Below are 26,924 nucleotides of genomic sequence, written 5' to 3'. Positions count from 1 at the left end.
GGAACCTCCTGGATTCCAGTTTGTGCCCATTGCCCCTTGTCCTGTCAGTGGCCACCACTGACAAGAGTCTGACCCCTTCCTCTTGCCCCCCACCCTTTAGCTGTTGATCAGCACTGAGAAGATCCCCTCTCCATCTTCCTACATCTTCATCTGGAACCTGTACTGTCCGATCAGGGGCCAGCCCTTTGGTGCAACACAGGCTCCAGCCATGCTTGGCAGACGAGTGGCAGGTCACCAGCACGTCCACCAGAGCCAGAGGACCTGGATGAGGAAGCTATTTTTGCTGAGAGCCTGGCAACAAATAAATCAGGCAAGTTAAATCAGGGCTAAAGCTCATCTGCTCTGAACTTTCAGAGCTTACTGTGTGGAGCTGTGCTCCAGACGAGGCACACAATAAGCTCTGAAAGTTCAGCTGGGGCAGAAGCAGGATACCATGGAGTGAAGCTGCTGAACCTGCTTTGCCCTGCACCACGAAAAGCATCGTGGGGCAGTTGGGTTGGATTTGGAGCTCACTGGCTCTGAACTGCTACTCCTGCCTAGTCCTTTTCTCCTGCAGCCAGATGCAAAGCTGCTGCTGCTCCTCTCCAGATTGTAGCCCACCCACAGCATATTAGCCACAGCCACATCTCCAAATAGAACCATAGAAGGGTTTGAGTTGGAAGGGACCTCCATAGGTCATCTAGTCCAGCCCACCTGCACTCAGCAGGGACAGATCCCTGCTTTCTCATGGGGAAGGGATGGATAATCTGCTTTCAGATAGGGGCAACCTTCTTCCACCTCGATCCTGCAGGGCCAGAGTTAGGCCAAGAAGCAACACCTGCCTTCCTTGAGGAGTCTTTGCTGATGTTGGAGTTCATTCTGGAGAAGAGAAGGCTCCAGGGAGACCTTCTGGTGGCCTTTAAGTGCTTAAAGTGGCCAAGAAGAGAGCTGGAGACAGACTTTTGAGCAGGGCTTGATGTGACAGGACAAGGAGTGATGGTTTGGACTAGAAGAGAGATTCAGACCTGGAGAGATGGGACAAATGTTTGACACTGAGGATGGTGAGAGCCTGGCCCAGGTTGCCCAGAGAGGTGGGAGAGGTGCCCCATCCCTGGAACCACTGCAGCTCAGGTTGTTTGATGTTCTGAGCAACCTGCTCCCTGCCCCACCCAAACCAGTCCGGGGTTCTATGCTGAACCAGGAGAAACATCCAGGAAAGCACTCAGACACACTTCTGGTCCCTCGGTGGCCTCTGCCACGTCCAGCTGGTGCAGGTGGCTCCGTGGCCAGCACGGGAGCAGCAGGCAGCACTCACCGATGCAGATCTCGTCGTCGGTCTCAGCGTCCCCGATGCAGCGGAACTTGAACTCGTTGAGGGAGTCTGCAAACTTGCGCTTGGCCGCCGACAGGTCTGCCAGGAGAGAACAGGGACGTTAGGAGAGGAGAAGCCCACCAAGAGCCTGCTGCAGGTGCACACACCATGGAGATCCCAGGGGGATCTCCCGCAGCCCTGAGAGTTTCCCTGCCACTTTCCCCTCACCCACTCCAGGGACCAGGCTCTGCGGGTTCTCCACCAGCATCCACTAGGAGGTGAGACCTGAAAATGCCCCGAGAACCACGTGGGAGCTGCAGCTCAGTCCCTCAGGGCAGAGGCAAAGCATGATGGACAGTGGCATTGCCATGGTAGCCCCCCCCAGAGCTGGCACTTCTGCCCAGGCTCCCAGTCCCGCAGCATGGACCAGTGACACCACAGAGGTCCTGCAGAGGTTTGTTGCTCTCCAAGCTGCAGATCCTCTCTGGGACCTGAATCCTATTAAGTTCTTACTCACAGTGACCTGAAGGGATCCAGGGCTGGCTTTTCAGCCCCGTAACCCTGCACACACAGGCACACACACACAGCATGTCCTGGGCACCACCAGGTCAGCAGCATGGAGGAGAACTTGTAGCTGAGCCACACAAGGAACCGCAGGCACCCAGACCACATCTGGAACACATCACACTAATTCTTCTGGGTGTTTCTGTACCTCAAGTCCAAAACTTCAGCCTTTTTTCCCCTCTCTAAGCACAGGTGGCCAACACACATGTGTGCACAAAGGGTGTCCCCTCCTCTTGGACACCACCAGCCAAAGAATTCCAGTGCTTTGCTTTCCCCCTGGGATATGACAAGTTAAAGCTTTCTCAAAGCTGCTCTGGGTGTCTCTGCTCAGAGCCTTGGAGCTAATCCTGCCCAGAGCTCAGTCCTGGGTGAGTTCACACAACTGGTGCCACTCACCCTGCCCTCCTCCACATCCCTTTCTCTCACTGGGGCAGCTGGAGGGCTTGGGCACTTGAACCCAGTCCTGGAGCTGGGAGGGCTCCTGCCTCCTCTGGAATAATAACAAAGATGATGACGTTAGTGACTTGAGGAGCCATTTCCTCTCCTCCAGCTCCATGCTGCTGATCAGCCACAGCTGCCTGCTCACATGATGGCCTCACCAATATCCTGCCCACCTTGTGTGTGGCATATCCCCAGCCATGTGACTTGTGGTCACATCCCTCATGCCCACCACCATCTGGACAGGACCCCAGAGCTGGATGCTGCCCTAGCGTGAGCACAAACCCCTGGGAAGGACTCAGCTCAGGTCTCCTGACAGGGTGACCAGGATTCCAACATCACCCCTTGCTAGGGCCATCTCTCCATCATGAAAGCCAGGAGGGCTTTGGCACCGGTGAGGCTGCACCTTGACTCCTGGGCTCAGTTTTGGGCCCCTCACTCCAAGCCTCCATTGAGGGGCTGAAGTGTATCCAGAGAAAGGCAGTGTAGCTGGTGCAGGGTCTGGAGAACAGGGATGGTGAGGAGCAGATGAGGGAACTGAGGTGGTTTAGTCTGAAGAAGAGGAGGCTGAGAGGACGCTTCATTGCTCTCTACAACTCCTTGAAAGGAGGTTGCAGTGAGCTGGGGCTTGGTCATTTCTCCCTAGTATCAGGTGATAGAAGGAGAGGAAATAGCCTGAAATTGTGACAGGGCAGGTTTAGGTTGGAGATGAGGAACCATTTCTTTGCTGCAAGAGTGGTCAGGCATTGGAACAGGCTGCCCAGGGAGGTGGTGGAGTCCCCATCCCCAGAGGTGCTAAAGAACTGTGTGGCCATGGCACCTGGGGACATGGTTTAGTGGCCATGGTACTGCTGGGCTGAAGGTTGAACTGGATGATCTTAGAGGTATTTTCCAACCCAAACAGTTCTTTGATTCTGTAAGTTCAGGACTCTGCACTCACCAGGCATCAGCAGCTGAGAAGCTTTCAGCACTGGGAACACCCAACAATGGCCTACAGGGAGGGGAGAGGAGATAATTGCTGGTGTGACAGTGACAGAGGAGGAGCACTGGCAGCTGCCACTGGAACACAGCCTCTTCACAGAGCTGAAGAGGAGACTAAAATTAGTAGCAGGCTTGGCCAGAAAAGGAGAGAGGGGCACTCATGCCCCCCACATGTCTGGAGACAAGCAAGGAGGCAGCACAGAGGGGGCCCATTGTCCTCCCTGCGTCACTGTCAGACTCACCTGCACCCTCAGCGTCCTGTTAGCCTAAAAGCTCCAACCTCTCACCTACATTTCAGGGGCAAACCTCGCCACTGGAAGCAGCCAAAGCTCACAGAATCATGCAATCATTCATATGGAAAAAGACCTTTAAGATCATCAAGTCTGACCATTAACACAGCACTGCCAGGTCACCACCAAACCACAGTCCTCAGCACCACATCTCCAGGGCCTTGAAACTCCTTCAGTGATGAGGACTCCATTACTACCCTGGGCAGCCTGGGCCAGGCCTAGACAACCCCTCTGGGGAAGAAACTGTTCCTCATATCCAGCCTAAACCTGCCCTGGCACAACCTGAGGCAATTTCCTCTTGCCCTGTCACTCATTCCTTGCCAGACCAACTCCCACCTGGCTCCAACCTCTTTTCAGGGAGTTGTGGAGCACAGAAGATTGGGTTGGCTAAGGATCAAGTTATCCACTGGCCTAGAGAGCAGGGCTCTTCCCGGAGCTGCCTTTGCCACCAGCTTGCTATGTGGGCTGGGAAAAAGCAAAACTCTCTGATGCTCAGCTCCCTGTTAGGACACCAGGACAGGGACAGGAGCTGCAAGAGGTTCAAGGCCAAGCTAAAGCTAAAGGCCTGGGAGCAAGGGGTTAAAGCTGCTGCAAAGAGGGGAGAGCAGAGGATGCTGCTGCAGGCTCTGGGTGTCTGACAGGGGCTGTGCTCTCAGGAGCAGGATTTCTCCACTTCCTGCAGAGAAAAATTGCTACACAGCCTGTCTGGTGCTTAGTGGGACAACAGGAACCGAGACTCCTGCCCCTTCCTTCCCCCACAGCAGGGAACAGCAAGGAACCAGCAGGCTCTGGCTGTAGGTCCCCTGCCAGCCCCCTCGCAGAGAGGGACAGCAGGCTCCCAGGCCCTTGCCAGGACAGGAGCACGTCCCCTCTCTCAGGGCACTGCCCTGTCCCAGCAGCCCCGAGCAGGCTCCCAGCCCTTCACTGGGGACGTGGCCACATTCCCACTGGTGAGCGCCAGGACAGAAGCCACCCACTCCGCGGGGCTGACAAGTTCCTCAACGCTTGGGGCCTTGAGCAACCAGGAGGTGTCCCTGCCCATGGCCGGGGGTCAGAACCAGACCATCTCCACATCATTTCCGACCCGATCCTCCAGGAGCCATCTGCAGCTACGCCGGGGCCCATCCTCTGGGCACTCCTGAAGCAAATGCCTCCAGCCCCTCGCCACTCGTGCCCGCGGGCGTGCAGCAGGCACCGGCGGCGCCGGGAGCGCGCTGCAGCCGCCGGGCTTGCTCCGGCCGCCCGCACCCTGCGGCACAGGGCGAGCCTCCGCTGGCCTCGCAGCGCAGCTCCCCGCGGGGCACAGTGCCAGCAGCGGCTCCGGCTCCCCGGGGCACGGCAGGGGAAGCCTCGGCATCGGCAAAACACTTCGGGATCTGCCCCAGCACACGTGGAAGGTTCCGAGTGTCACCAGACGTCACCTGCCCAGGCTGCAGGGGTCACAGTGCTGGTCAGTGACAGTCCCCAGCTGCAAACACCCCCGGGTAACCACTGCAAATCCCACAGCAACAGCCCAAGCAGAGGGAGCGCCATGCCCTCACATGGCAGGGGCTCCCCGTGCAGGTGCCACCACCGTGCGGCTCCCAGCCTTGCAGCCTGCCAGGTCACCCCAAGCATGGGCACCAGGAGCTCCCCGTGCAGGTGCCACCACCGTGTGGCTCCCAGCCTTGCAGCCTGCCAGGTCACCCCAAGCATGGGCACCAGGAGCAGCCCGTGCAGGTGCCACCACCGTGTGGCTCCCAGCCTTGCAGCCCGGCAGGTCACCCCAAGCATGGGCACCAGGAGCTCCCCGTGCAGGTGCCACCACCGTGTGGCTCCCAGCCTTGCAGCCCGGCAGGTCACCCCAAGCATGGGCACCAGGAGCTCCCCGTGCAGGTGCCACCACCGTGCGGCTCCCAGCCTTGCAGCCCAGCAAGGTTTCTGCAGGGTCTCCCAGTGTGCAGCCATGGCAAGGGCTGGCAGACCTCCACCACCACCTCGACGACCTGCCAGGACCCTCCTTCCAGCCAGGACATCTGTCCTGCAAAACAGCCCTAGTGCAGAGGCCTGGAGAACACAGATCTGGGGGTCACCAGCAGAACCTCTACCCATTTAGATGCAAGGAGACTTGGGCACGGCACAGCCACCTTGGCCACCCCAGCAGCACCTCCGCAGCCCCCCTGAAGCACAGCAGCCACCAGGGCGGGCAGGGAGCAGCCAGGACGCATAATCCTGGGAGCAGCCGCACTAATCAGCGGCCAAAACAGGCGGATTAGGGCTGCCCAAGGGTGCTTAGGAAGCAGCAATATGGTGTCTGTCCCCACAGCAACCACCCCTGCCAGCCACCACCCCAGCCAGGGCTGCAGCAAAGCCACTACGGGGTCATAAGGCGCCCCTCAGGAATGCCCAGGGATGGGGGCTGGGAAAGGTCAGAGGTGGGAATGGCCAGCTGGATCTGACCCATGGATGCAGGAAAGCACTCACTGTATCATGGAACCATTTGGGTGGGAACAGACCTTTAAGGTGATCCAGCCCAACCACTAAGCCAGCACTGCCAGGTCACCACTAAATCATGTCCCTCAGCACCACATTAAAGCACAGGGCTTTGAAACCCCTCCAGAGATGGGAACTCCATCACTGCCCTGGGCAGGCAGGGTCAGGCCTGGAACAACCCTCAAGAGGAGAAATTGTTCCTCGTGTCCAACCAAACCTCCCCTAGAACAACCTGAGGACATTTCCTCTTGTCCTATCACTTGATCCTTGTGAGAAGAGACCAATCCCCACCTGGCTCCAACCTTCTTTCAGGGAGTTACAGAGAGACAGAAGTTCTCCCCTCAGCCTCCTTTTCTCCAGGCTGAACAACTCCAGTCAGCTGCTCCTCACCAGACTCTTCATCAGCTTCCTTGTCCTTCTCTGGACCCATTCCAGCACCAAAGTGTCCCTCCACCAGCACCAAATTTTAGCCCCCACATGGACCCAGGCCAGGCATGAAGTGTTGGAGCTGCACCACTCACAGCTGAATTTGTTCCAAGAGCTTTAATTCTTCTCTCTTTGAGCTTCCCAGAGGAGGTCAGCAAAAGCCCTCCCTGCTCCTGCAAGCCAAGGAGGTGCTCTGGAGCCAGCCCAGTCCCCACACTGCATTCAGAGCTAATTAGCAATGATTTGTTTATTAAATAGCTTCTCATCCAGGTTGCTGGAGTTAATCAGTGCTTTAGGATGGGCCTGCAGCTGCTGGCAGGTTCCTCTGATTCATCCTTCCAGTAAATAAATAAAACCAGATGAGTAAAGCCAACCCCAAAAGTCCTGGGAAAGGCTGCCCTGGCTCAGCACCTGCTGGAGATAGAGGTTTGAGAGTGCCAGACCCAACAGGAGGTAACCCCAAGGAACAGCGTGGTGGGTGAAGGTCTCTCCAAGGAGGGGAGAGCACCACTGCTGGGGCCCTGCAGCACCCCCACACCTAAAGCACCACTGCTGGGGCCCTGCAGCACCCCCAAACCTCATTTTGGTGCCTTTACCACATGCATGGCTCCAGGCAAAACACAGCAGTGAGCCTCATCTCAGCAGCATGCACAGAGACCAAAGCCCAGATCTTCATTGTACCAGGGAAACTTTGCAGCCGCGGAATTGGTTCAGCTGAAAAAGACCTTCACAACTCTCGAGCAACTTTTTTGCTCCTGAGGGTAGTAGAGCACTGGAGCAGGCTGCCTGGAGAGGCTGTGGAGTAATTCAAAGCTGACTGGATGCTGTCCTGTGCAACCTGCTCTAGGTGAATCTGCTCTGGCCAAGAGGTTGGACTCAGTGGTCTCCAGAGGACTTTTCGAACCCCTCTCATTCTGTGAGTCCATTACCACCAACTCCAACCATCAACTCAACACCATCATGCCCATTAAACCACATCCCCAAGTGCCATGTCCACAGGTTTTTTGAACACCTCCAGGGATGGGGACTCCATCACCTCCCTGGGCAGCCTGTTCCAATGCCTGACCACTCTTGTAGCAAAGAAATTTCTTTCTATTATCCAACCTAAACCTCCCCTAGACCACCTTGAGGCCATTTCCTTTCATCCTACCATGATCACTCTACAAACTCAAGGAAAAATCTGCTCAGATGAAACAAAAACTGAACAATCTGCCCAAGGACAGGATCAAGAATGAAGATCCAGGAGGTGCCATATTTTCTACTCAGCCTTTTGCTGTGACTTCAGGAGCACAGTGTCCTGCTGCACATGCCTCACCTCACACACTCAACATGGTTTTGTAGGGTAAAACACTGACCAGAAATTGTATGACAGAAAATCATATAATGGCTTAGCTTGAAAAGGACCTTAATCATCTACTCCAACCTCCCTGCCATAGACCTCTCTACTAGACTTGCTTGCTGGAAGCCTCAAGAAGCCACTGTAGGATGAATGGGACCATTGACTGGGTTCCCACAGCAGACCAGCCTGGAGTAACTCATCAAAGACAGTAACTCTTGCCATAGGATTTAAAGAGATAAAAGTTCTCTGCTTCATGAAAAACAAAGTTAGCCCTTGGAAGGGCTGCCTGGTAGCACAGCTAAAATTATCCCCCCACTGCTGCCCACCAGCTCAGCACCCTGGCCACGTCATCCTGCCACCCCCAAACCAGTAATGCTTGGAGGCATTTTGGGAGCCCTGCCAGACCAAGCTGGCATTTGTGACAAGCTTCCCCAGTCTCCTTTCCAATCTCCACCATGCTGACATTCTGGGATCAGCCCATCTATGGGACACAGGAGGGGCTGCTGGCTGGCTTTGTCCATGTGTCACTGTGCTGAGGGAGAGAGGAGATGTTTAAAGCTAGAGAGACAGCAAGAAGGAAGCTCCTACCTAGCTAAGGGCTGGGGCTGTGCCTCTCTCTGGAGGGGAAGGAGAAAGCACCTCACAAAATCATAGCATCATTAAGTTTGGGAATGACCTCCCAGATCTGTTCTAGTGGGAGGTATCCCTGCTTATGGCAGGAGGTTGGAACTGGATGATCCTTGAGGTCCCTTCCAACCTAAACCATTCTATGATTCTATCATCAAGTCCAACGTTCTACCCAACACCTCCATGACCACTAAGCCATGTCCCAAAGTGCCACATCTACTCATTCCCTGAACACCTCCAGGGGTGGTGACTCCACCTCCTTTTCCTAGAGCAGCAAAGGCAGGTGCTTGGCCTTGGCCGGGCTCACCAGCTGCAGCCCTGGGCACCAGCTCACCAGAGCCACTTGGCAGAGAACTTTAAAAGCAGTAAAACCAAGTTCAGGGAGATAAAAGAAACATCTGGCCACAGACACGAGGCAGCTCAGGCTCCTGCCTGCTCCTGTTGTGCTAGAAATGGTCCAAACCTGCACTGTGTTTTGATAACCAGTTCAAAAATAGCTACTGCTGCTGCTGCTGCTGGAGGAGGAGGAGGTCAGGGTGCTGGCAGCCCCAGGAGCCTGCTGGCATGGCTCAGCTCACTGTGACAGCCTGCAGCAGGGTCTTGGAGCTCCAGAGCTGAGAAGCATCTGCCTTCTTAGTTTGAAGAAGTTGATGGTTAATCACTTCTCTGAGCCAGACCTAGCCTGATCTTTCCCTTTCTGGACATTTCAGCCCCCAGCAGAGCCTGCTTTGCTGCAGAGGCTTTGAGCAGGGGTCTCACCACCACTCTCCATCCTTCCTGTTCAGCTTTTCTTAGCCCATCACTTCCTATTGCAGCAAAACTCACACAGTGACTTTCAGATCTTTATCTGGTGGTGGTGGAGACACTTCAGAAATCCACTGCACACAAACAGCTCTGGTCCTTCCTCTCCTCCCTGAGCCACTGATGGGACAGCAACTGGCCGCGGCAGCAGGGATATGCTAACAAAGCAGCTGGTCCTCACCCTTGACTTGAGGGTCACACCTAAACGGGGTCCCCACTTCAATGCCAGATTCAGCATCAAATAGCAATGGACTACAAAACCTCTCCAGAAAGGAAGCTGTGGGGAGGCTCCCACCTGTCCTGCCTTGCTTGCACGAGGACTCTGGGCTAGTCTCTCCAGTCCCAAACTGGATTTTCAGACTCTCTCCTCAGAGGTGCTCTGCTTGGTGCCCAGCCCCAGCTGAGCGTTAACCAGGCTGTGGAGAGGAAGGAGGCAACAAGCTGCACCAGCTCTTACTTCAGAGACACACAGAACCAGGGAGTCATTAAGGTTGGAAAAGATCTCCAAGAGCATTGAGTCTAACTGTGAACCCAACACCACCATGGCCACTAAACCATGACCCCAAGTGCCACGTCTACACTTAAACACCTCCAGGGATGGTGACTCCACCACCTCCCTCGGCAGCCTGTTCCAATGCTTAACATGGGTGAAGACGGACAGAGATGATGGTGGGTGTGGAAGAAGAAAGTGATAGAGAACAAAACGATCTGAGCAGTGCAGCAGCTGCCTGCAAGAGCGACCTACAGGTCCTGGCTTGGTCAAGCACTCTGAGTTGTCTTTACCCGTGGTCAGAACAAGGAAGAAGAACTTTGTGGTGACCTTTCAGTGCTTAACAGGGTCTACAAGAAAGACAGGGACAGACTTTTGAGCAGTGCCTGTTGTGACAGGACAAGGAGTGATGGTTTGAACTAAAAGAGGCAGATTAAGACTGGAGAGAAGGCAAAAACTGCGTAGGATAAGGCTGGTGAGGTCCTGTCCCAGGATGCCCAGGGAGATGAGAGATTCCCCATCCCTGGAACCACTGCAGGTCAGGTTGTCTGGGGTTCTGAACAACCTGCTCTATTTGCAGATGTCCCTGCTGAGTGCAGGGGGTTGGACTAGATGAGCTTGAAAGGTCCCTTCCCCACCCGAGCCAGGCTAATTCTGTGGGAAGCCATGAAATTGCACAAACGACCCCTGGAAAGGCTTCCCATTGTTGGAGGTGCTGAGCAGACAGCTGTCTGCAGCTGCTGGAAGGCACATCCTAGAGCCAGTCCTTTCTCCCAGGGGGGATCACCAGGGCTCAGAAAAACGCAGGCAAGCTGCCAGGCAGCAGAGCCCTCCAGCAGCGCTGGGAACCACCAGAGAACCCCCAGACAGCCTTAAAGGGCCCAGAGCCACCTACCAGCACCCCAGGCTGACCACCACCACGTCAGGAATCAGTACTTCAGACTGGCACAACCATCCTCCCACCCACCAACACCGTACAGACCCCCCATGCCCACCACCCCAAGGAGCTTTGCATTAGTCATAGAATCATGGAATGGTTTGGGTTGGAAGGGACCTTCAAGATCATCTAGTTCCAACCCCCTGCCATGGGCAGGGATACTCCCCACTAGACCAAGTTGCTCAACGACCCACCTAGCCTAGCTTTGAGCACTTCAAGGAGGGCACAACCACGACACCTCTGGGCAACCTCTTCCAGTGTCTCACCGCCCTCGAGGTGCCACCAGAACTGGCCCTGAAGACCAAGTGTGTGCTGTGCACTTGGCAACACAACAAAGCCAGTGGGATTGCTCCTCTTCCCCACCCAGCTCCCAGCTCTGGAGCTTCTCCTCATGTTTATGTTCGGTCACATCCTGCTGTTGTTTTATGGCAGAACTCCCCCAGCCCATTCCAACCTGCAGCCAGCGACAGACAAACTGGTGGAAAGTTTGCTGGCTGGGAACACGGCCAGGGGTGAGATGAGCTCAGGTAGAACAGGCACAGCCTCTGAGTAAAATCAAGAGTAAATACTCACCCCTCCAACACGGAGGAGGATGTGTCAGAGGAGGGCTGGAGGTGTGACAGCACCAACGGCGGGCAGGCGGGCGGCGGCTGAGTGCCTGTGAAACTTCAAGGACACGGCAGTGAAATGGAAAACTCCAGCCCCGGTTGGCATTTCTACTGCACAAACAGCAGACCTTCTGAGGAAGCTGCAGTGAAAATCCTCATGTCCCAGCCAGGGTCAGGGAAAGCTGTTTGGGAACGTCCCTGCTGCAAGGACAGTCACGTCCCACCTGCACAGAGCTCTGTGCCTCAAAGCGTGAGGGCATTTCCAGTCTGTGCCAGGCAGCACAGGTTTGGAAGGTTGCATTTCCACCCCCAGCTGAAGGCTGTCCCACGGCTGCTGCCCTAGGCAAGTCCTGCAAACGCATCCAGCCTCACACCTATGAGTAAAGTGGCTCTGATGGCACCAAGGAAATGCCACCACGACTCCCCAGTCCCCAGCTCCTGTAACAGGGAGTACAGGTGAGTCACAGAATCCCAGCATGGTAGGGTTGGAAGGGATCTCTGGAAACCATCCAGTCCAATCCCTCTGGTAAGACAGGGGCACCCACAGCAGCTTGCCCAGCACCACAATGGTCAGGTGGGGTTGGAAGCTCTCCAGAGAAAGAGACTCCACAACCTCTCTGGGCAGCCTGCTCCAGGCCTCCAGCACCCTCACACCAAACAACTTTCTCCTCCTGTTCAGGTGGAACCTTCTGGGTTCCAGTAATGCCCACTGCCCCTTGTCCTGTTCCTGGGCACCCCTGATAAGAGTCTGGCCCCAGCCTCTTGCCCTCCACAGGTCCTTTAGCTCTTGCTGAGCACTGAGCAGATCCCCTCTCAGGCTCTTCTTCTCCAGGCTAAACATCCCCAGGGCTCTCAGCCTTTCCTCCTCACAGAGATGCTCCAGGCCCCTCAGCATCTTTGTCACCTCTGCTGGACTCTCTCCAGTAGGTTTTCCGTCTCTTGAACTGGGGAGCCCAGAACTGGACCCAGTATTCCAGCTGTGGCCTCACCAGGGCAGAGCAGAGGGGCAGGAGAGACCATCTGCCTCCTTGGCTACACAGGCACATTGCTGGCTCATGGTTAACAAGTCCATCAAAGTGTAACGAGTGCTTTTCCTAATTATTATTTCTCCTCTGAGCCTTTTCCACTTCCCTGCTCTCCAGCTCTGGAAGGACTCACACAAAGCCACCACATCACTCTTCCCTGCTTGCCACAATAATTCATCGACTGGAGCCTGGAATCACATTTCAGGGGAAGACAGTGCCCTGCCCGAGGCACCTAATCTGTTTAGAGGACGCTAATCCAGAAGAAATGTGCTCCTGACGACCAAGGCAATGACCGTTAGTGGAGCAGAAGGCTGGGTGGGTGTCTCACCCAGTGAGGGAGGTTCTGGTACAGGGGTAGGAGGGACCTTGGCAGAGGCCTCAGGCAGACACCGTGCTGGGAGGGAGCAGACTGCCTCAGGTAGCAGCTCATTATTAAATTAGCTCATTATTAAATCTAATCAGTTAATAGCCAGCCCAGCAGGGAGCCCGCTTGATTTCTCCAGGAGCAGGAGCCCAAGCATTGGGGTCCCACAGCAGATGATGGAACCCTCGTGCCCTGGGTGGGAAGGGGTCCTGCAGTCCACCCAAAGGGCAGGACAGAAGTCCTCTCCAACACATTCCAGCTGACCCCTGCTTGACCAGGTTGGATGGGGCCTTGAACAACCTGGTTTAGTGGAAGGTGCCCAGGGCTGTGGGGTTGGAAATACAAGATCTTTAAGGTCCCTTCCAACCCAAACTATTCTGTGATTCTATGGTTCTACTGTGCCCATGGAGCAACAGCTCACGTGGCCCCACCTCGGCTTACAAGTCACTACTGTGCAAGGGGCTGCATCCTCTTGGGAGGACACAGGCTTAGGTTGCACCAGGGGAGGCTTAGGTTGGACATGAGGAACAATTTCTTCCCCCAAAGAGTTATCATAGAATCATAGAATCAACCAGGTTGGAAGAGACCTCCAAGATCATCCAGTCCAACCTAGCACCCAGCCCTATCCAGTCAACCAGACCATGGCACTAAGTGCCTCATCCAGTCTTTTCTTGAAGACCCCCAGGGACGGTGCCTCCATCACCTCCCTGGGCAGCCCATTCCAATGGGAAATCACTCTCTCTGTGAAGAACTTCTTCCTAACATCCAGCCTATACCTACCCTGGCACAACTTGAGATTGTGTCCCCTTGTTCTATTGCTGGTTGCCTGGGAGAAGAGGCCACCCCCCACCTGGCTACAATGCCCCTTCATGCTCTTGTCCAGGTTGCCCAAGGCAGAGATAGAGTCAAAGCTGTGTGGACGTGGTGCTGAGGGACGTGGCTTAGTGGTGACCTGGCAGTGCTAGGTTAGTGGCTGGACACCATGATCTTAGAGGTCTCTTCCAACCAAAACCATTCTCTGATTCTCTGGCCCCAAGGGGCTGTATCCCAGCAGCAGCTCTCACCAGTGCCCACAGTCAGGGCAGGAAAGAGGGGTCAGGTCCCAGCCCCTCCAGAGCAGCAGCTTGGCAGCAGTCTGCTTCCTCCTCCTCCCAAGGAGCCTGCGGAAATCCTTTTGTCTCCGGTGCTCCTCCACCTCAGCTGTAAGAACAGGAACAATCCCACCGTGCTGGCAGGAACATCACCAGCAAATGACTCAATTTTTCCTGCTCTGGCAGGAACAAAAAGGAAATAAATTAAAATCCCCAGCAGAGCCCAGGGGTGAGAACGGGATGCACAGCCCAGAGCACCTCCCCACCTCCAACCTAGGCTTCCCCCAGCCTTCATGGCCACCAGTACTGACAGGGCTGGGAATGCAACACCAGGAAATGATTCCCAGCTCCCTGCAGACCACCTTGGCTCAAACAGTCCCCCACCCCTCACCTCCCAGGCAGAACGCTCCTGCCCTGGAGCAGGGATCCCAGTGCTGCCCCAGGGATGGGACAAGGGCAGGGCTGTCCCCTCTGGAATCACAGAATTGTTTTGGAGAAGCCCCCTAAGATCATCAAGTCCAACCATCATCCCAGCACCATCATGTCCCCACGTTTCCTGAACAGCTCCAGGGACATGGACCCCACCAGCTGAAGAACCTGCAAGAGCTGCCAGCAGCCGGGAAGGCAGAGGAGTCACCCAACCCTCCTGCTCTGCAACGAGGCTTTTTTGTCCAGCATTGCTAAGCAACCAGCACTGGGTGAGGGCAGGGCTTGGGCAGATGCTGCTCCAGATGGAAAAGAGGAAAAACCAGCAGATGAACGCTCCGGTGGGCAGTGTGACTGCAAAGGTGACAGCAGCTCCCTTTCCAGCTCACTTGGCCCGTGCAGAGAGCATCCAACACATCTCTCATGAGACAGCACTGCAAGGCTGCAGGCTGGGGCTGAGGGGATGGAGAGTAGCCCTGAGGAGAAGGACTTGGGAGTGCTGGTGGGTCAAAAGCTGGATGTGACATGGCACTGCCAACCCAGAGCCAGCAGTGTCCTGGGCCAATCCCCAGCAGCTGGAGGAAGGGAATTCTGCTCCTCTGCTCTGCTGAGATCTCAACTGCAGTGCTGGAGCCACCTCTGGAGTCCTTAGCACAGCAGAGACGAGGACCTGATGAAGAAAGGACTGAGGCCAAATCAATGATGGGAGGGCTGCAAGCCCTCTGCTGTGGAGCCTGGCTGAGACAGTTGGGGTTGTTCAGCCTGGAGAAGAGAAAGCTCCAGAGAGACCCTATGGTAGCCTTTCAGTGCTTAAAGGGGTGAAGCAGAAAGCTGGAGACAGACTTTTGAGATGGGCCTGTTGTGGCAGGACAAGGGTTGATGGCTTTAACTCAAAGAAGCAGATTCAGACTGGAGAGAAGGGAGAAATGTTTGACAGTGAGGGTGGTAAGACCCTGGCCCAGGTTGCCCATATCAGTAGGAGATGTCCCATCCCTAGAACCATTCCAAATCAGGTTATCTGGGGCTCTGAGCAACCTGCTCTAGTTGCAGCTGTCCCTGCTGACTGCAGGGGATTGGACTGGGTGACCTTGAAAGGACCCTTCCAACTCAAACCATTCTATGATTGGAAGCCACCAAACAAACAAAACCACACGTGCACATGTTTACATGGATGCCCACCTTGTGGGCACACCAGGGCAATACCAGGTAAACATGGGCTATGACAACATCCCCAAACACATCACAGCACAGGACGTGAGCCTTGAGAAAGCAGCACTAAGGATACCAGATGCTCATCAGCTTGATGCTTATCAGCCCCATAGCTGGATAGGCAGCAGGGCACAACCTAGCACAGTTACCCTCCAGGAACTGGGCAAACCTTGGGAACAAGAAAGGTTTTACTTTCTTATTTTATGAGCTATTTCTGGCCTGGCTGTGGATGAAAAAATCCCCATCCTTTAGAAACAGCTCATTTTACACTGCAGCCCAGAACAAAGGGACCATTTTTTGTCTTCTGGAAGTAAAAAAGTATCACCTGGCTGGGCTGGCATAGGGCAGAAAGCACATCCAAAGCCTGGTGATGGGGTATCACAGGTCCAAACCTCAGTGATGAGGTGCCATTGAGAGCACCACACCCCAGTTGTGAGTCCAAACCCCACTGATGTGTGCCATGAGGAGTACCATACCCAGCTCTGAGTCCAAACCCTGGTGATGGAGTGCTATGGGTATCACCACACCCCAACCATGAGTCTACCCAGGCCTTTCGCTGTCCCCTCGCCCCCGTGCTGGCACAGGCAGCCCTGGCAGGCAGCACCCGTCACTCCACGTGCGGCAGCCAGATGGTCCGGAGGCTGGTGCACTTCCCACAAACTCCAGTTAGAAACCAGCTTGGCACCACCAGAGAGACAGCCTCTTCCCTCTTTGCTGCCCAGTCCCTGCTCTGCAGAGCATCCTGCAGCCACTGTTCCTTCCTGGTGGACACCCCAAAGATGCCCTGACCATCACACTCTTGCTGCCAGGTGGGAACAACAGCAGAGAAGCTCAGCTCCCATTCCCCCCACTTGGGTCCACACTGGGGTCCATGAAGAGCTGGGGTGATGTCCCAACAAGGAGCCCGCTATCCTGGGTGCACAGACAGGGTGATGACAAGGAGCAGGTGGAAGAGGCCCTGGCATGAGGTGGTGGGGATCGCGTGCCAGGAAAACAGGGGAAACAGCTTGGGATGTGGCGGCCGCAGCCGCTCGCGTGCCCGGGGGAGGAGGCAGGGAAGGATGATTCACAGCCAGCACTGAACAAGCTGTGCGGGTTCTGGTACCAGCTCCCCCTCCCCTCCTCGCCCACCGTGCTCACGCTGCAGCTCCTCATCACGCCGCAGCCCAGCCTGGCTCCTCTGGGGCCACCTCAAACCCACCCATTGCAGCTGACCCCCCAGGCACAGCTGCAGATGCCCTGCAAAACCCCGAGGAGCCTGCTTCATGCCCAGCAATGGTGGGACACAGACAGGTTCCCCCCACCACAGCCACCCTGGGTTCAGGGAGTCATAGAATCACAGTCTGGTGGGGGTTGGAAGGGACCTTTGGAGTCCAAACCTCCTGCCGGGGCAAGTCACACAGAAACCTATTGAGATAGGTCTTGAAAAGTCTCCAGAGAGGGAAACACAGTGGTAATTGGAAGGGACCTCTGGAGACCAACCTGTTCAACCTCCCTGCTAAAGCAGGGACACTCACAGCAGCTTGCCCAGCATCACAATGGCCAGGTGGGGTTGGAAGCTCCCCAGAGGAGACTCCACAACCTCTCTCAGCAGCCTGTTCCAGGGCTTCAGCACCCTCACAATAGAGAATTTTCTCCCCATGTTGAGTTGGAACTTCCTAGATTCCAGTTTGTGCCCACTGCCCCTTGTCCACCACTGAAGAGACTGGCACCTTCTTTTTGACACCTTGGCCCAGCCAGCAGACCGCAAGGCCAGTCTGGGAGGAACACACCTGGGTTTGGGGTTTGAGTCCTGAATTGCTTCTGGTTTCTCCTGCTTTGGTCACCTAGTAAATGAGTAATGTGGCTCCCCCCCATGCCAGCCTGTGGGGTTTCCCCCTCTCTGCCTTTTGGGGGGCTATAGGAAACATCTGGAGGTGTGGAACATTTCATGATAAGGGGGAAACGAGTGGTTAGAGCTCAAGCAGTGCTGCACCAGCATGGCCAAAGGCAAAGAGGACTTCCTCCTTTGCATGACCTGTGTGGCTTGTGAAGTCAGATATGTAAGACCTCAGCTGGCACTGCATTCAAAGAAGGGTGGTGCAGATGATAGCACAAGATGAAGAGCCTGGAGAAGGCTCCAGATAGCCCTAATAGAGGCCTTCCAGTACCTGAAGGGGACCTACAAAAAGGCTGCAGAGGGACTGTTTACAAAGGCCTGCAGTGATAGGATCAGTGGCAATGGCTTGAAATTAGAGCAGATTCAGATTAGATGTTAGGAACCAGTTGTTTAGCATGAGGGTGCTGGAACACTGCAACGGGTTGCCCAGGGAGGTGGTTGAGATAATCAAGGTCAGACTTAAGGAGGCTCTAAACAACCTGATTTAGTGCAGGGGAGGCTGGAGTAGATGACCTTTGGAGGTCCCTTCCACCCAAAGCATTCTATGACTCTGTGAAGGTTCCTCCTCTCCATCTATGATGGAAATCTAATGGTGGATGGACCTGAAAATGGGGATGAGGAGGGGCAGATCTTGATGTCCCTTCACTGGCAGGAGCTGGGTGCCTGCCAGGTCCTGCTCCTATTGCCCACACGGAGCAGATTTGCCTGATTCAGGTAAAGAGGCTGTTTACCCAATGCAGCAGACATGCCAGCACAGCTACATCTCCCAGCTCCCCCCACACCCAGCAATGCCCATGGTGCCCCCTGCATGCCCTGAGCCACGAGCTGGGAGTTGTGGGCTGCTTGGATGTCTTTTGCTTTTTCTTTTTTCCTCCTTCTGGCTGGCAGCTCACAATGACGTGGACCCTGCATGAAGGAGATGCTGTTCCCATGGTTGCTGCAGGGAGGGTGGGAGGCAGCGCCAGTGCTGCCTGTCCCCATGCTCCCAGCAGGTTGGCAGACGCAGAGCTTCCCTGGCTGAACCCAGGAGCCTGCAGCCAGGGATGGTGCTGCCAACCACCTCTTCAGCTGGCACAGGGGTCTGACAATCCCTCTGCTCTATGTCCTCCCACCCTGTGAGCACCCTGAAATCATGTGCTTTGGAGAAGAGGAGGTTGCTCTCGTTGCTCTCTACAACTCCCTGAAAGGAGGTGGCAGTCAGGTGAGGGTTGGCCTCTTCTCCCCACTATCAGGTCACAAAACAAGAGGAAGTGGCCTGAAATTGTGCTGGGGCAGTTTTAGACTGGACACGAGGAAAAAGAAATTGCATGAGTGCAAGAGTGGTCAGGCATTGGAACAGGCTGCCCAGGGAGGTGGTAGAGTCCCCATGCCCAGACATGTTCAAGATCTGGGGACACGGTTTGATGACACCAGTGGTGTTGGGTTGAAGGCTGGACTGGATGATCTTAGAGGGGTTTTCCAACCAATTCAGTCATTCCTCTTGAAACCTAGGAAGCAACGCCATGGGCAGAGTGATGCTTTGGGGAGGGGGGATGGTTTGAAGGTGGACCTGGTAGAGCAAGGTTAACAGTTGAACTAGATGATCATTAAGGTCCCTTCCAAGCCAAACTATTCTGTGATTCTGTGACATGAGGACTCTCACCACAAACAGCACCAGGTTATGAAACAGCCCAAGACATGGCTCTTCCTCCAACACACCCAAGGGCTTTCACCCTGGAGAGGCAAACAAGGCCACTTGGAGAGTACACCACTGTGTTATCTCTCCACCCAGTGCCTGGCCAGTTCTACCCACCCAAGGCAGGGCCATGATCAGCTGGGCTGCCTCTCCCAGCAAGGCTGAGGGTGCTGAACTGGAGGCAGAGCCATCTGAGGCAGAAGATAACTGAAGGTATGGTCTGGAGTCTGAACCATTTCCTTACAGGCAGCCTTGGTCTTGTTTGGACTGGAAGGGAATGAACTTCTCAGGTGGGAGGCTGGACACAAGTTTCACTTTCCACATACACGACTGTGCACCACAGCCACAAGCATTTCATGCACGCTTGGCTGCAGAAGCAGCTGCTGAGATGTGGAACAGAGGCGACAACAGAACCCTGCTCATCCACAGCACAGCCAGAAACCACCCCGCTTTGCTTCTCTCACAGCAGCCATGGAGCAGGATGCATCCCAGGAAAACACCATGGCCACAGCAAGAGCCCTCCTGGCATCACAGGCCACCTCCATGACCCATCTGAAGATAAGGAGAAACTTCTTCACTATGAAGATGCTGGAGCCCAGAAGCCAGCTGCCCAGAGAGGCTGTGGAGTCTCCTTCCCTGGAGACATTCCAAACCCACCTGGACTTTGTGATCCTGGCCAAGCTGCTGTGGGTGCCTCTGCTTCAGCACCGGGGTCAGAATGGATGATCTCCAGAGGTTCTTTCCAACTCCATCATTCTGTGAGACTGTGATTCAGTGACCCTGGCACTACATGGGCAAACACAGACTGCCCCATGGGGCATCTTGGTAAAATCACACAGACCAAAAGAGTCAGCACATTTCTCAACAATCTCACCCAGACTGTGTCTGCTCAGGGCTGGGAATCCAGGGGTAAGCCAAATCACAGCCAGCTCAGGACATACTGGTGGAGGGCAGAGCCAGCGCAAAACCCACAGAGAAACTGAGCTGGTGCCCAGGGAAGCTGACAGGGCCAGACCACCTTCCAGCTGCTTCAAGACTCAGGTCCAACCCAACATCACCCCTTCTCCTCATCCCTCTTTGACCCTGCACCTCTGCAGTGATCTGGCTGAAAAGATAGCCAAAGGAAAAATTATTCCAAACCCCAGTCCAGCCTAAATGCACCTTTTGGGAGCACAGGCACCTCTGCACTTGCCATCAGAGCACCAGGCATGGCATAGCCTGGTCAGAGCATGGCACAGGCTGGCCAGGACATGGCACAGACAAACTGGGGCATAGTAAAGTCTGGCCAGGCCATGCCTCAGCCTGGTTGGGGTCCAGCCTTTGCACCTCTCTCCCCAGAGGGGTTTCCAGCCCCATTCCAGCCCCACCACACAAATTGCAGCCTGCAACATGGGAGAACAGCAGCAGCCGGGGCGTGGACGGGTTCGGTGGCTTCAAATTAGTGCTTGAGAGCTGGAGGAAGAGCAAAACCAAAACAAGAGCAGAAACGTGGCAGGGCACCAGACTGCAGCCCCAAACGACATGACAGCCACAGCCCCCTCACTGCCCCAGCACCCTGGGTGCACAGCACACGTCACCATGGGCGTCATGAGGAGAAGGAATCATAGAATGATTGGAGTTGGAAGGGAGCTTAAAGATCATCTAGTTCCAAGCCCCTGCCGTGGGAAAGGACACCTCTTCCTACTTGTTGTCAGAAGCAAGCTGCAAAGCAACTCTGCATCGTCATCTGGGTGACTGAGCTTGATATCCCCTCTCCCTTCTCCGAAGTGCAGAGGCTGGTGGCAATACCAGCACTGCCAGCAGCCACCATACTGGAACCAGTCACCGTGGGGACATACAACCATGGAATTGTTTTGGTTGGAAAAGACCTCTAAGATCATCTGGTCCAACCAGCAACACAACACCACCACAGCCATTAACCATGTCCCCAAGTGCCATGTCCACACAGTTCTTGAACACCTCTGTGATCTGTGTTAGATAGCATTGTCCTGCTGTGGCAGGGGGGTTGGACTTGATCTCTTTGGGTCCCTTCCAACTCCTAACATCCTATGATCCTATGAGCTCCAGGGATGGGGACTCCACCACTTCACTGGGCAGCCTGTTCCAATGCTTTTACCACTCTTGCAGGAAAGAAATTGTTCTTCATCTCCAACCTAAACCTGCCCTAGCACAATTTCAGGCCATTTCCTCTTCTTCTAACATCACCTGATACTAGGGAGGAGAGACCAAGCCCCACCTGGCTCCAACGTCCTTTCAGGGAGCTGTAGGGACCATGGAAGTCTCCTCCCAGCCTTCTCCTCACCAGACTAAACAACCCCAGGTCCCTCAGCTGCTTCTTAGCATATCTGTTCTCTAGACCCTTCACCAGGCTTTGCTATCCATCTCTGGACCTGCTCCAGCCCCTCAATGTCTTTCTTGGAGTAAGAGACCCAAAACTGAACCCAGTATTTGAGGTGCAGCCACACCAGTGCTGAGTCCAGAGACACAATCACTTCCTTGGTCCTTCTGGCCACAATATTCCTGGTCCAGACCTGGACCAATCCCATATTCCTGGTACTGATAGTCACCACAGTCCTGTGCTGGAGAAGAAGCCTCACAGCATCCAAGCTTTGAGTTCATTATTTATGTCTCACTTGAGGTCTTGGCGTTTGCAAAACTTTGTGAATAATTGATGGTGGGTGTATGAGGGAGAGAGAGGGACACGTTTGGCTGGAAACCAGGTCACTCCTAATAGCAGCCAGGCAGCAAAGGGAGACAATAGAAATAGGCACAGATACTAGAGGGAAAAAGGGTATTTCTATCTATAGACACAGATACAAACACCCCTGAGATGCCTTCAGCTCTAGGGGATAGTTAACAAGAATGAGGATTCGTTTCAACCTCCTGAATTAGTTCTCTTCACATGTGAAGGATAAAGCACTGTCAGTCAGCCCCGTTTCTCTCCATTCCTCCAGAGAGGGCAAAAGCAGGGTGGCTGCAGAGCAGCTCCTCCCCCACAGAGAAATCTCCTCATATGCCTTCATGCCAGCCTCAGCATCCCAGCACAGCAGCGCTGGTAGCACAAGGGCTGCAAGGGGCCAAGCAGGGTTGTGGGGCACAGGAGAGTGCTTCACCCCAGAGCTGTGGAAGGGTCCCTCTCCCTCCTGCACCTTCCACTCCACAGCCCCATCCAAGTTCTCCTCACTGACACACAAAGAGTTACATTCTCCTTATGCCTGTCTCACAACAAAGAGGATGTGAAACGCTCAGCAGAGAACACAAGAGGAAGGAAAATGAGAGAGGATATTGCCAAGACTTCAAGAAACTTGGGCTGCGGGGCTGTGCCAAGAGCTGAGTCCTCACTCCAGAGCCAGCTTGCCCCAAGCCAAGGGAGTTGCTGCTTTCTGGACCTGTCTGGCCCCACATCATCATATCCTCCACCACAACTAAGGCAGTGAGATAAGGCCACCCCAACCAGCCACGGAGAGATAAGGCACACAGAGAAACCAAAAATGCAATGCCAGTAAGTGAGCACCTGGTGATTTCCAGGAATGGTCACCATGTACCACCTGCACCAGCTTACGGTCACCCAAACCACCCGCAGAAGTGAAACAGGAGAAAGACCCAGCAGGAGCCAGCACTGCAGTTCTCCACCCCTGGCTCACCCTCATCCATGCCAATGGACACCCAGAAGGTCCTAACAGTCCATGCAACATGGCCAGACCTCAGATCCCTAACACTTTGGGGGTAACACTGGTGGAAAGAGAGGGTTAAGAGCCTGTCCTGCACCAGGTCTCTGCTGGAGAAGTCAGAGGCATCCTGGATCATGGGCAGCTGCTGAAGTCACTGTCACAGCAGGAGAAAGAGCCACATATTGGAGCAGGATGCCCAAAACCTTCCCCCGCCTCTGCAGGGACCATGGCACCAGGCCTGAGGCCACAGGCACGGGGCATGGCCAGGGTGCCAGGCAGTGCAGGTTCTCCAGTGTTAACTAATGCTCCAGCCAAACCCTCTTATCCACGGCCTGCCCACATGGCACAGCCTGGGCACCGGCGGGCACCCCCAGCCCCGCACCAGACCGAACGGCTAAGCCAGCAGTGCTTGCAGCAGGGCCCACAGAGCACTTCCAACAGAGAAACACCCTCGTCTCCAGAGGCCAGCAAGGGGCCTTACTACTCCAGTGTGAGGATCATGTGGCATGGCCATGGTTGGCGGCAGAGGAGCCCAGCAGGCACCACCACAATGCTCCACCACACCTGCAAATGAGAATCATCAGGGCAAAGACATAACCACCAAGTGACCTGCTGAAGGTGTCCCTGACTCAGCCCAGACACCAACCCCTTGAGACACACCAAACAGCTTCTCAAACATTCTCTGCCACAAAGAACAAGGCCCACCAGCCACTTCCAGCACACACAATGGCCCCTCCACACCTACAAATACGCATCATGGGGGCAAAGATATGACCATCACCTGCCAAGTGACCTGCTGAAGGTGTCCCTGACTCAGCCCAGAGACCAATTCCCCTGCGAGCCATCAGATGAGCTCATAAACGTTCTTTGCCATGTGAAGAATAAAACTGTAGGATTTGTGCTGAGATAAAATGAATGCTTCGGGCAAGGCCGGGCACAGCTGCCTTCAGCTCTTCAAATGCACCACAGCAAAAGACATCTCAGACCTGCAAAACCATAAATGCACCAGGTCTGGGTTGATTTTTAACTCCAAATTCTCAGAATTGGTACAACGGAGGTCTCTAGAAACCAGATGCTACCAGCAGGAACTGTGCTCATGAGGCTTGGGATGAGATCTGAAGGAGAGCGAGCAGGGATCAGCTCCATGGCTGCAGCTTGGGATGAGATGCAGTGCTGGAGAGTCAACCTTATGGTTGTGGCTAGTGGGACAGGTTGGTGGACTCTGCCAGAGCGTCACCAGCCCAGAGGTGATACCACCGTGCCTCAGGTCCCAAAATAACCCACTCAAGGCCAGGCACAAGCAGTGCCATGGGGGTCTCCACAACACAGCTGTGTGTGGACACGTCTGTCTCCCATCCCACTACCTTATGGCACCGAGAAGGGCAGGGTTTCCTCAGAAAGGTGACAACTCATGCTGCCAACGTGCTCAGGACAGGAAGCCTACCGGCTCGGGAAGTGACCTGTGATTTGAGCCAAAAACACTTGAAATGAAAACAAAAAAACAAACAGCACTGTGAGGGGACAGCAGGAACAAAGATGCAGCTCAGGAAGCAACACGACTACCACAGCACCCTGAGTGGGTGTCCCCAGACTTGCCAAGGGGAGAGCAGCCAGGCTGGGCATGAGTGGGAACAGGACAGTGCTGGCCACGAGTAAGGGTCTCCCCAGCCCTGGACGGTGTCCTCCTCCTGTAGAGCCCACACCGCAAAACAGCAGGTTGCAGCTTTGACCCCCTCCCACACAACAACCATCTCCACTTCCCTGTACATGCCGGGAACAGAAAAGATAACACTGATGGGGACAATCCTGGGCAGAACCCAGGAGACGGTCACTGGGCATCCCCACCCTGAACAGAGAGGGGACAGAGAAGAAGAAGAGAAAAGCACGGCACGTACCCACGTACCCACGTCCCCAGCTAAACCACCTGCAAAGGATGCAACCTCTGAGGGCCACGGACCGAGACCTGGTGAACCAGAATCAGGCACGTCCAGATGGAGCAGGACCAAGCACATCATTACGGACCAGAATCAGACAGATGCTGATGGACCATGCATGTCCTGAAAAACCAGCACCAGGAGCAGGCACATCCCAAAGGACCACAGCCACGCATTTTCAGACGGATCAGGAGCAGAATCAAGCACGTACCAATGAACCACGCGGATCATAAAGCTCTCAGGAACCACAGATGGGAGCAGGTGGTCCATAATGAACCAGAGCACCACCGACTACGATGGATAATGATGGCCCAGGTGTTACCGTGGGCCGGACAGGCTGCGGGGAGCCGGTACGGGGTGACCGGGCGGGGGTCACGGGTCCCCGGCAGAACCACCCCCAGGCCCTCACTTACTCTTGAGCGCGGTAACGAGGGACTTTCCATCCTTGATGAGCTCCTTGATGAACTTGTTGGTCTTCTCCAGCTCGGCCTCGTGGGAGCGGAGCCGTTCCCGGAACTGCGGGCTGTCCAGGCAACACTCGCTGAACTCCAGCGCCGGCAGCCCCATGCTGCCCGCGCACCGAGTCCCGCAAACCCAGAAAACTGCAGCAAAACACCCAACACCGGAAAAACTGCAGAGCTTGTTAAGCGCTTCTGCGGAGAGCTGCTGGAGCCGCAGGAAGCCTCCGTGCCGGGGCGGGCCGGCCCGAGCTGAGCTGCGGCGGGGCGGGCCGTGCCGAGAGGAGCGCAGCGGGGCCACGGCGGGCGGAGCGGTGCCGGCTCGGAGCGTTCAGCGGGGCGGAGTCGCCGCCGCTCTGGGGCCGCCGCCCGGGCAGGGCCCGAACGCTGCCCGCCCGCACCACCGCCAGCGCCGGACCAGCCCCTGCTTGGGGCACGCCCCCCGCGCCAACCTTCAGCCAATGTCTGAGCCCAGCGGCCCGTGCCCCGCCTACCTCCGCAATGTGGGCACGCCCACCCTCCGCGCTGAACCAATCAACAGTGGGGCGGGCCATGGGGGGCGCGGTCTAGCGAAGCGCCAGCCCCGCCGCGGCCTGCGGGAGCGGCCGGCCCGGGGAGTCTGGAGTTGGCGCTGCGAGCCGCGCTCGCTTCGACGCTTGGCCCGGCCGTGCCCTGCGGTTCACCCCGCTTCTCCCGGACTTTCCCGGGCTGCAGGAAAACCGGCACCGACTGCTCGGGCTGGGTCCCGCTATTTGGGCCTCTGCGGACTGTGGCTTTGCGCAATTTGCCGCCCGCTAAACATCTGTGGAGCAATTGAGGGATCTGCGGGCGGTCATCCCGGAGAGAAGGAGGCTCAGGAGAGACCCTCTGTCTCTCTACGACTCCCTGAAAGGAGGTTGGAGCCAGGTTGGGATTGGTCTATTCTCGCAAGGAACAAGTGACAAGTTGCCCCGGGGAAGGTCTAAGTTGGACATGAGGAACAATTTCCTCCCTAAACGGATCGTTCCAACCTGGCCAAGGCTGCCAAGACCAGTGGTGTAGTCCCCGTCCCTGGAGGGGTTTCAAAGCCATGAAGAGGGGATGCTGAGGGACATGGTTTAGTGGTGACCTGGTGGTGCTAGGTTAATGCTTGGACTTGATCATTTCCAGCCTGAAAGACTGATTATTCCCCCTGGTCTAATAGTATAAAATGAGTAAGTAAACCCTTAATCTCTTGAAACAGCTGGCTGTGGTAGCAGAGGCATGGAACCACAAAATGGTTTCAGTGGGAAGAGACCTCTAAAGCTCACCTAGTCCAAACTCCCTCCAGTCAGCAGAGACATCTGCAACTACAGCAGGTTGCTCAGAGACCCAGCCTGACCTGAAATGGTTCCAGGGATGGGGCATCTCCCACCTCTGGGCAACCTGGGATCTCATCACTTCAGTGGAAAAAATATTCATCTCTCCAGCCTGACTCTCCTTTTAGTTTAACCCACTACCCCTTGTCCTGTCTATCTCCAGCTTTATCAGCCCCTTTAAGTACTGAAAGGCCACTACAAGGTCTGCTTGGAGCCTTCTCTAGATTATGGAGAGCCATCAGCAGCCCAGCACCACAAAGGGACTGCAGGTCTCCATCCCCACAAGCACACCACCTGCAGTCATTGAATGCTTCAGTTTGAAAGGGACTCTCAAAGATCACCTTGTCCAGCCGCTCTGCAGTGAGCAGGGACACCTCCAACTAGCTCACACTGCTCAGGGCCAAGGGAATCCAGCAAGGGAGATTTAGATGGGCAGGACAGGGCTGCGTAGCTGAGCTCAAGCCCGCTTCCTTCAGGAACACGCCAGGAATTTGGCCAGAGCACAGCAGCTGCCTCGTCACCTCCTTCCCTTGGCTGGGAACTTCCAGGAGCAAGCTGCAGCCCACAAAACAATGGTGTGATGGTCTGGGT

The 26,924-nt window shown here is 55.4% G+C and overlaps 1 protein-coding gene across 4 annotated transcripts in view; it reads right to left on the bottom strand.

Annotated features, from left to right (window-relative positions):
* ARHGAP26 (Rho GTPase activating protein 26) overlaps positions 1-25,359 on the bottom strand; it is a 130,857-nt gene extending 105,498 nt beyond the window's left edge. For all 4 annotated transcript variants that reach the window (XM_064161677.1, XM_064161678.1, XM_064161679.1 and 1 more), the window contains exons 1-2: positions 24,952-25,359; positions 1,295-1,390 (exon numbers count right to left, since the gene is read on the bottom strand). In XM_064161677.1, the coding sequence (XP_064017747.1) occupies positions 1,295-1,390; positions 24,952-25,105 (250 nt within the window). In that variant the 5' untranslated portion in view covers positions 25,106-25,359. The remainder of the gene's footprint in view (positions 1-1,294; positions 1,391-24,951) is intronic.
* Between the last annotated feature and the right edge of the window lie 1,565 nt (positions 25,360-26,924).

The sequence above is a fragment of the Pogoniulus pusillus genome, chromosome 22 (assembly GCF_015220805.1).
Source record: "Pogoniulus pusillus isolate bPogPus1 chromosome 22, bPogPus1.pri, whole genome shotgun sequence".
NCBI classification, from domain to species: Eukaryota; Metazoa; Chordata; class Aves; order Piciformes; family Lybiidae; genus Pogoniulus; species Pogoniulus pusillus.
The sequence above is the reverse complement of the archived record's forward strand: the minus strand, read 5'-3'. Positions and strand labels throughout refer to the sequence as shown.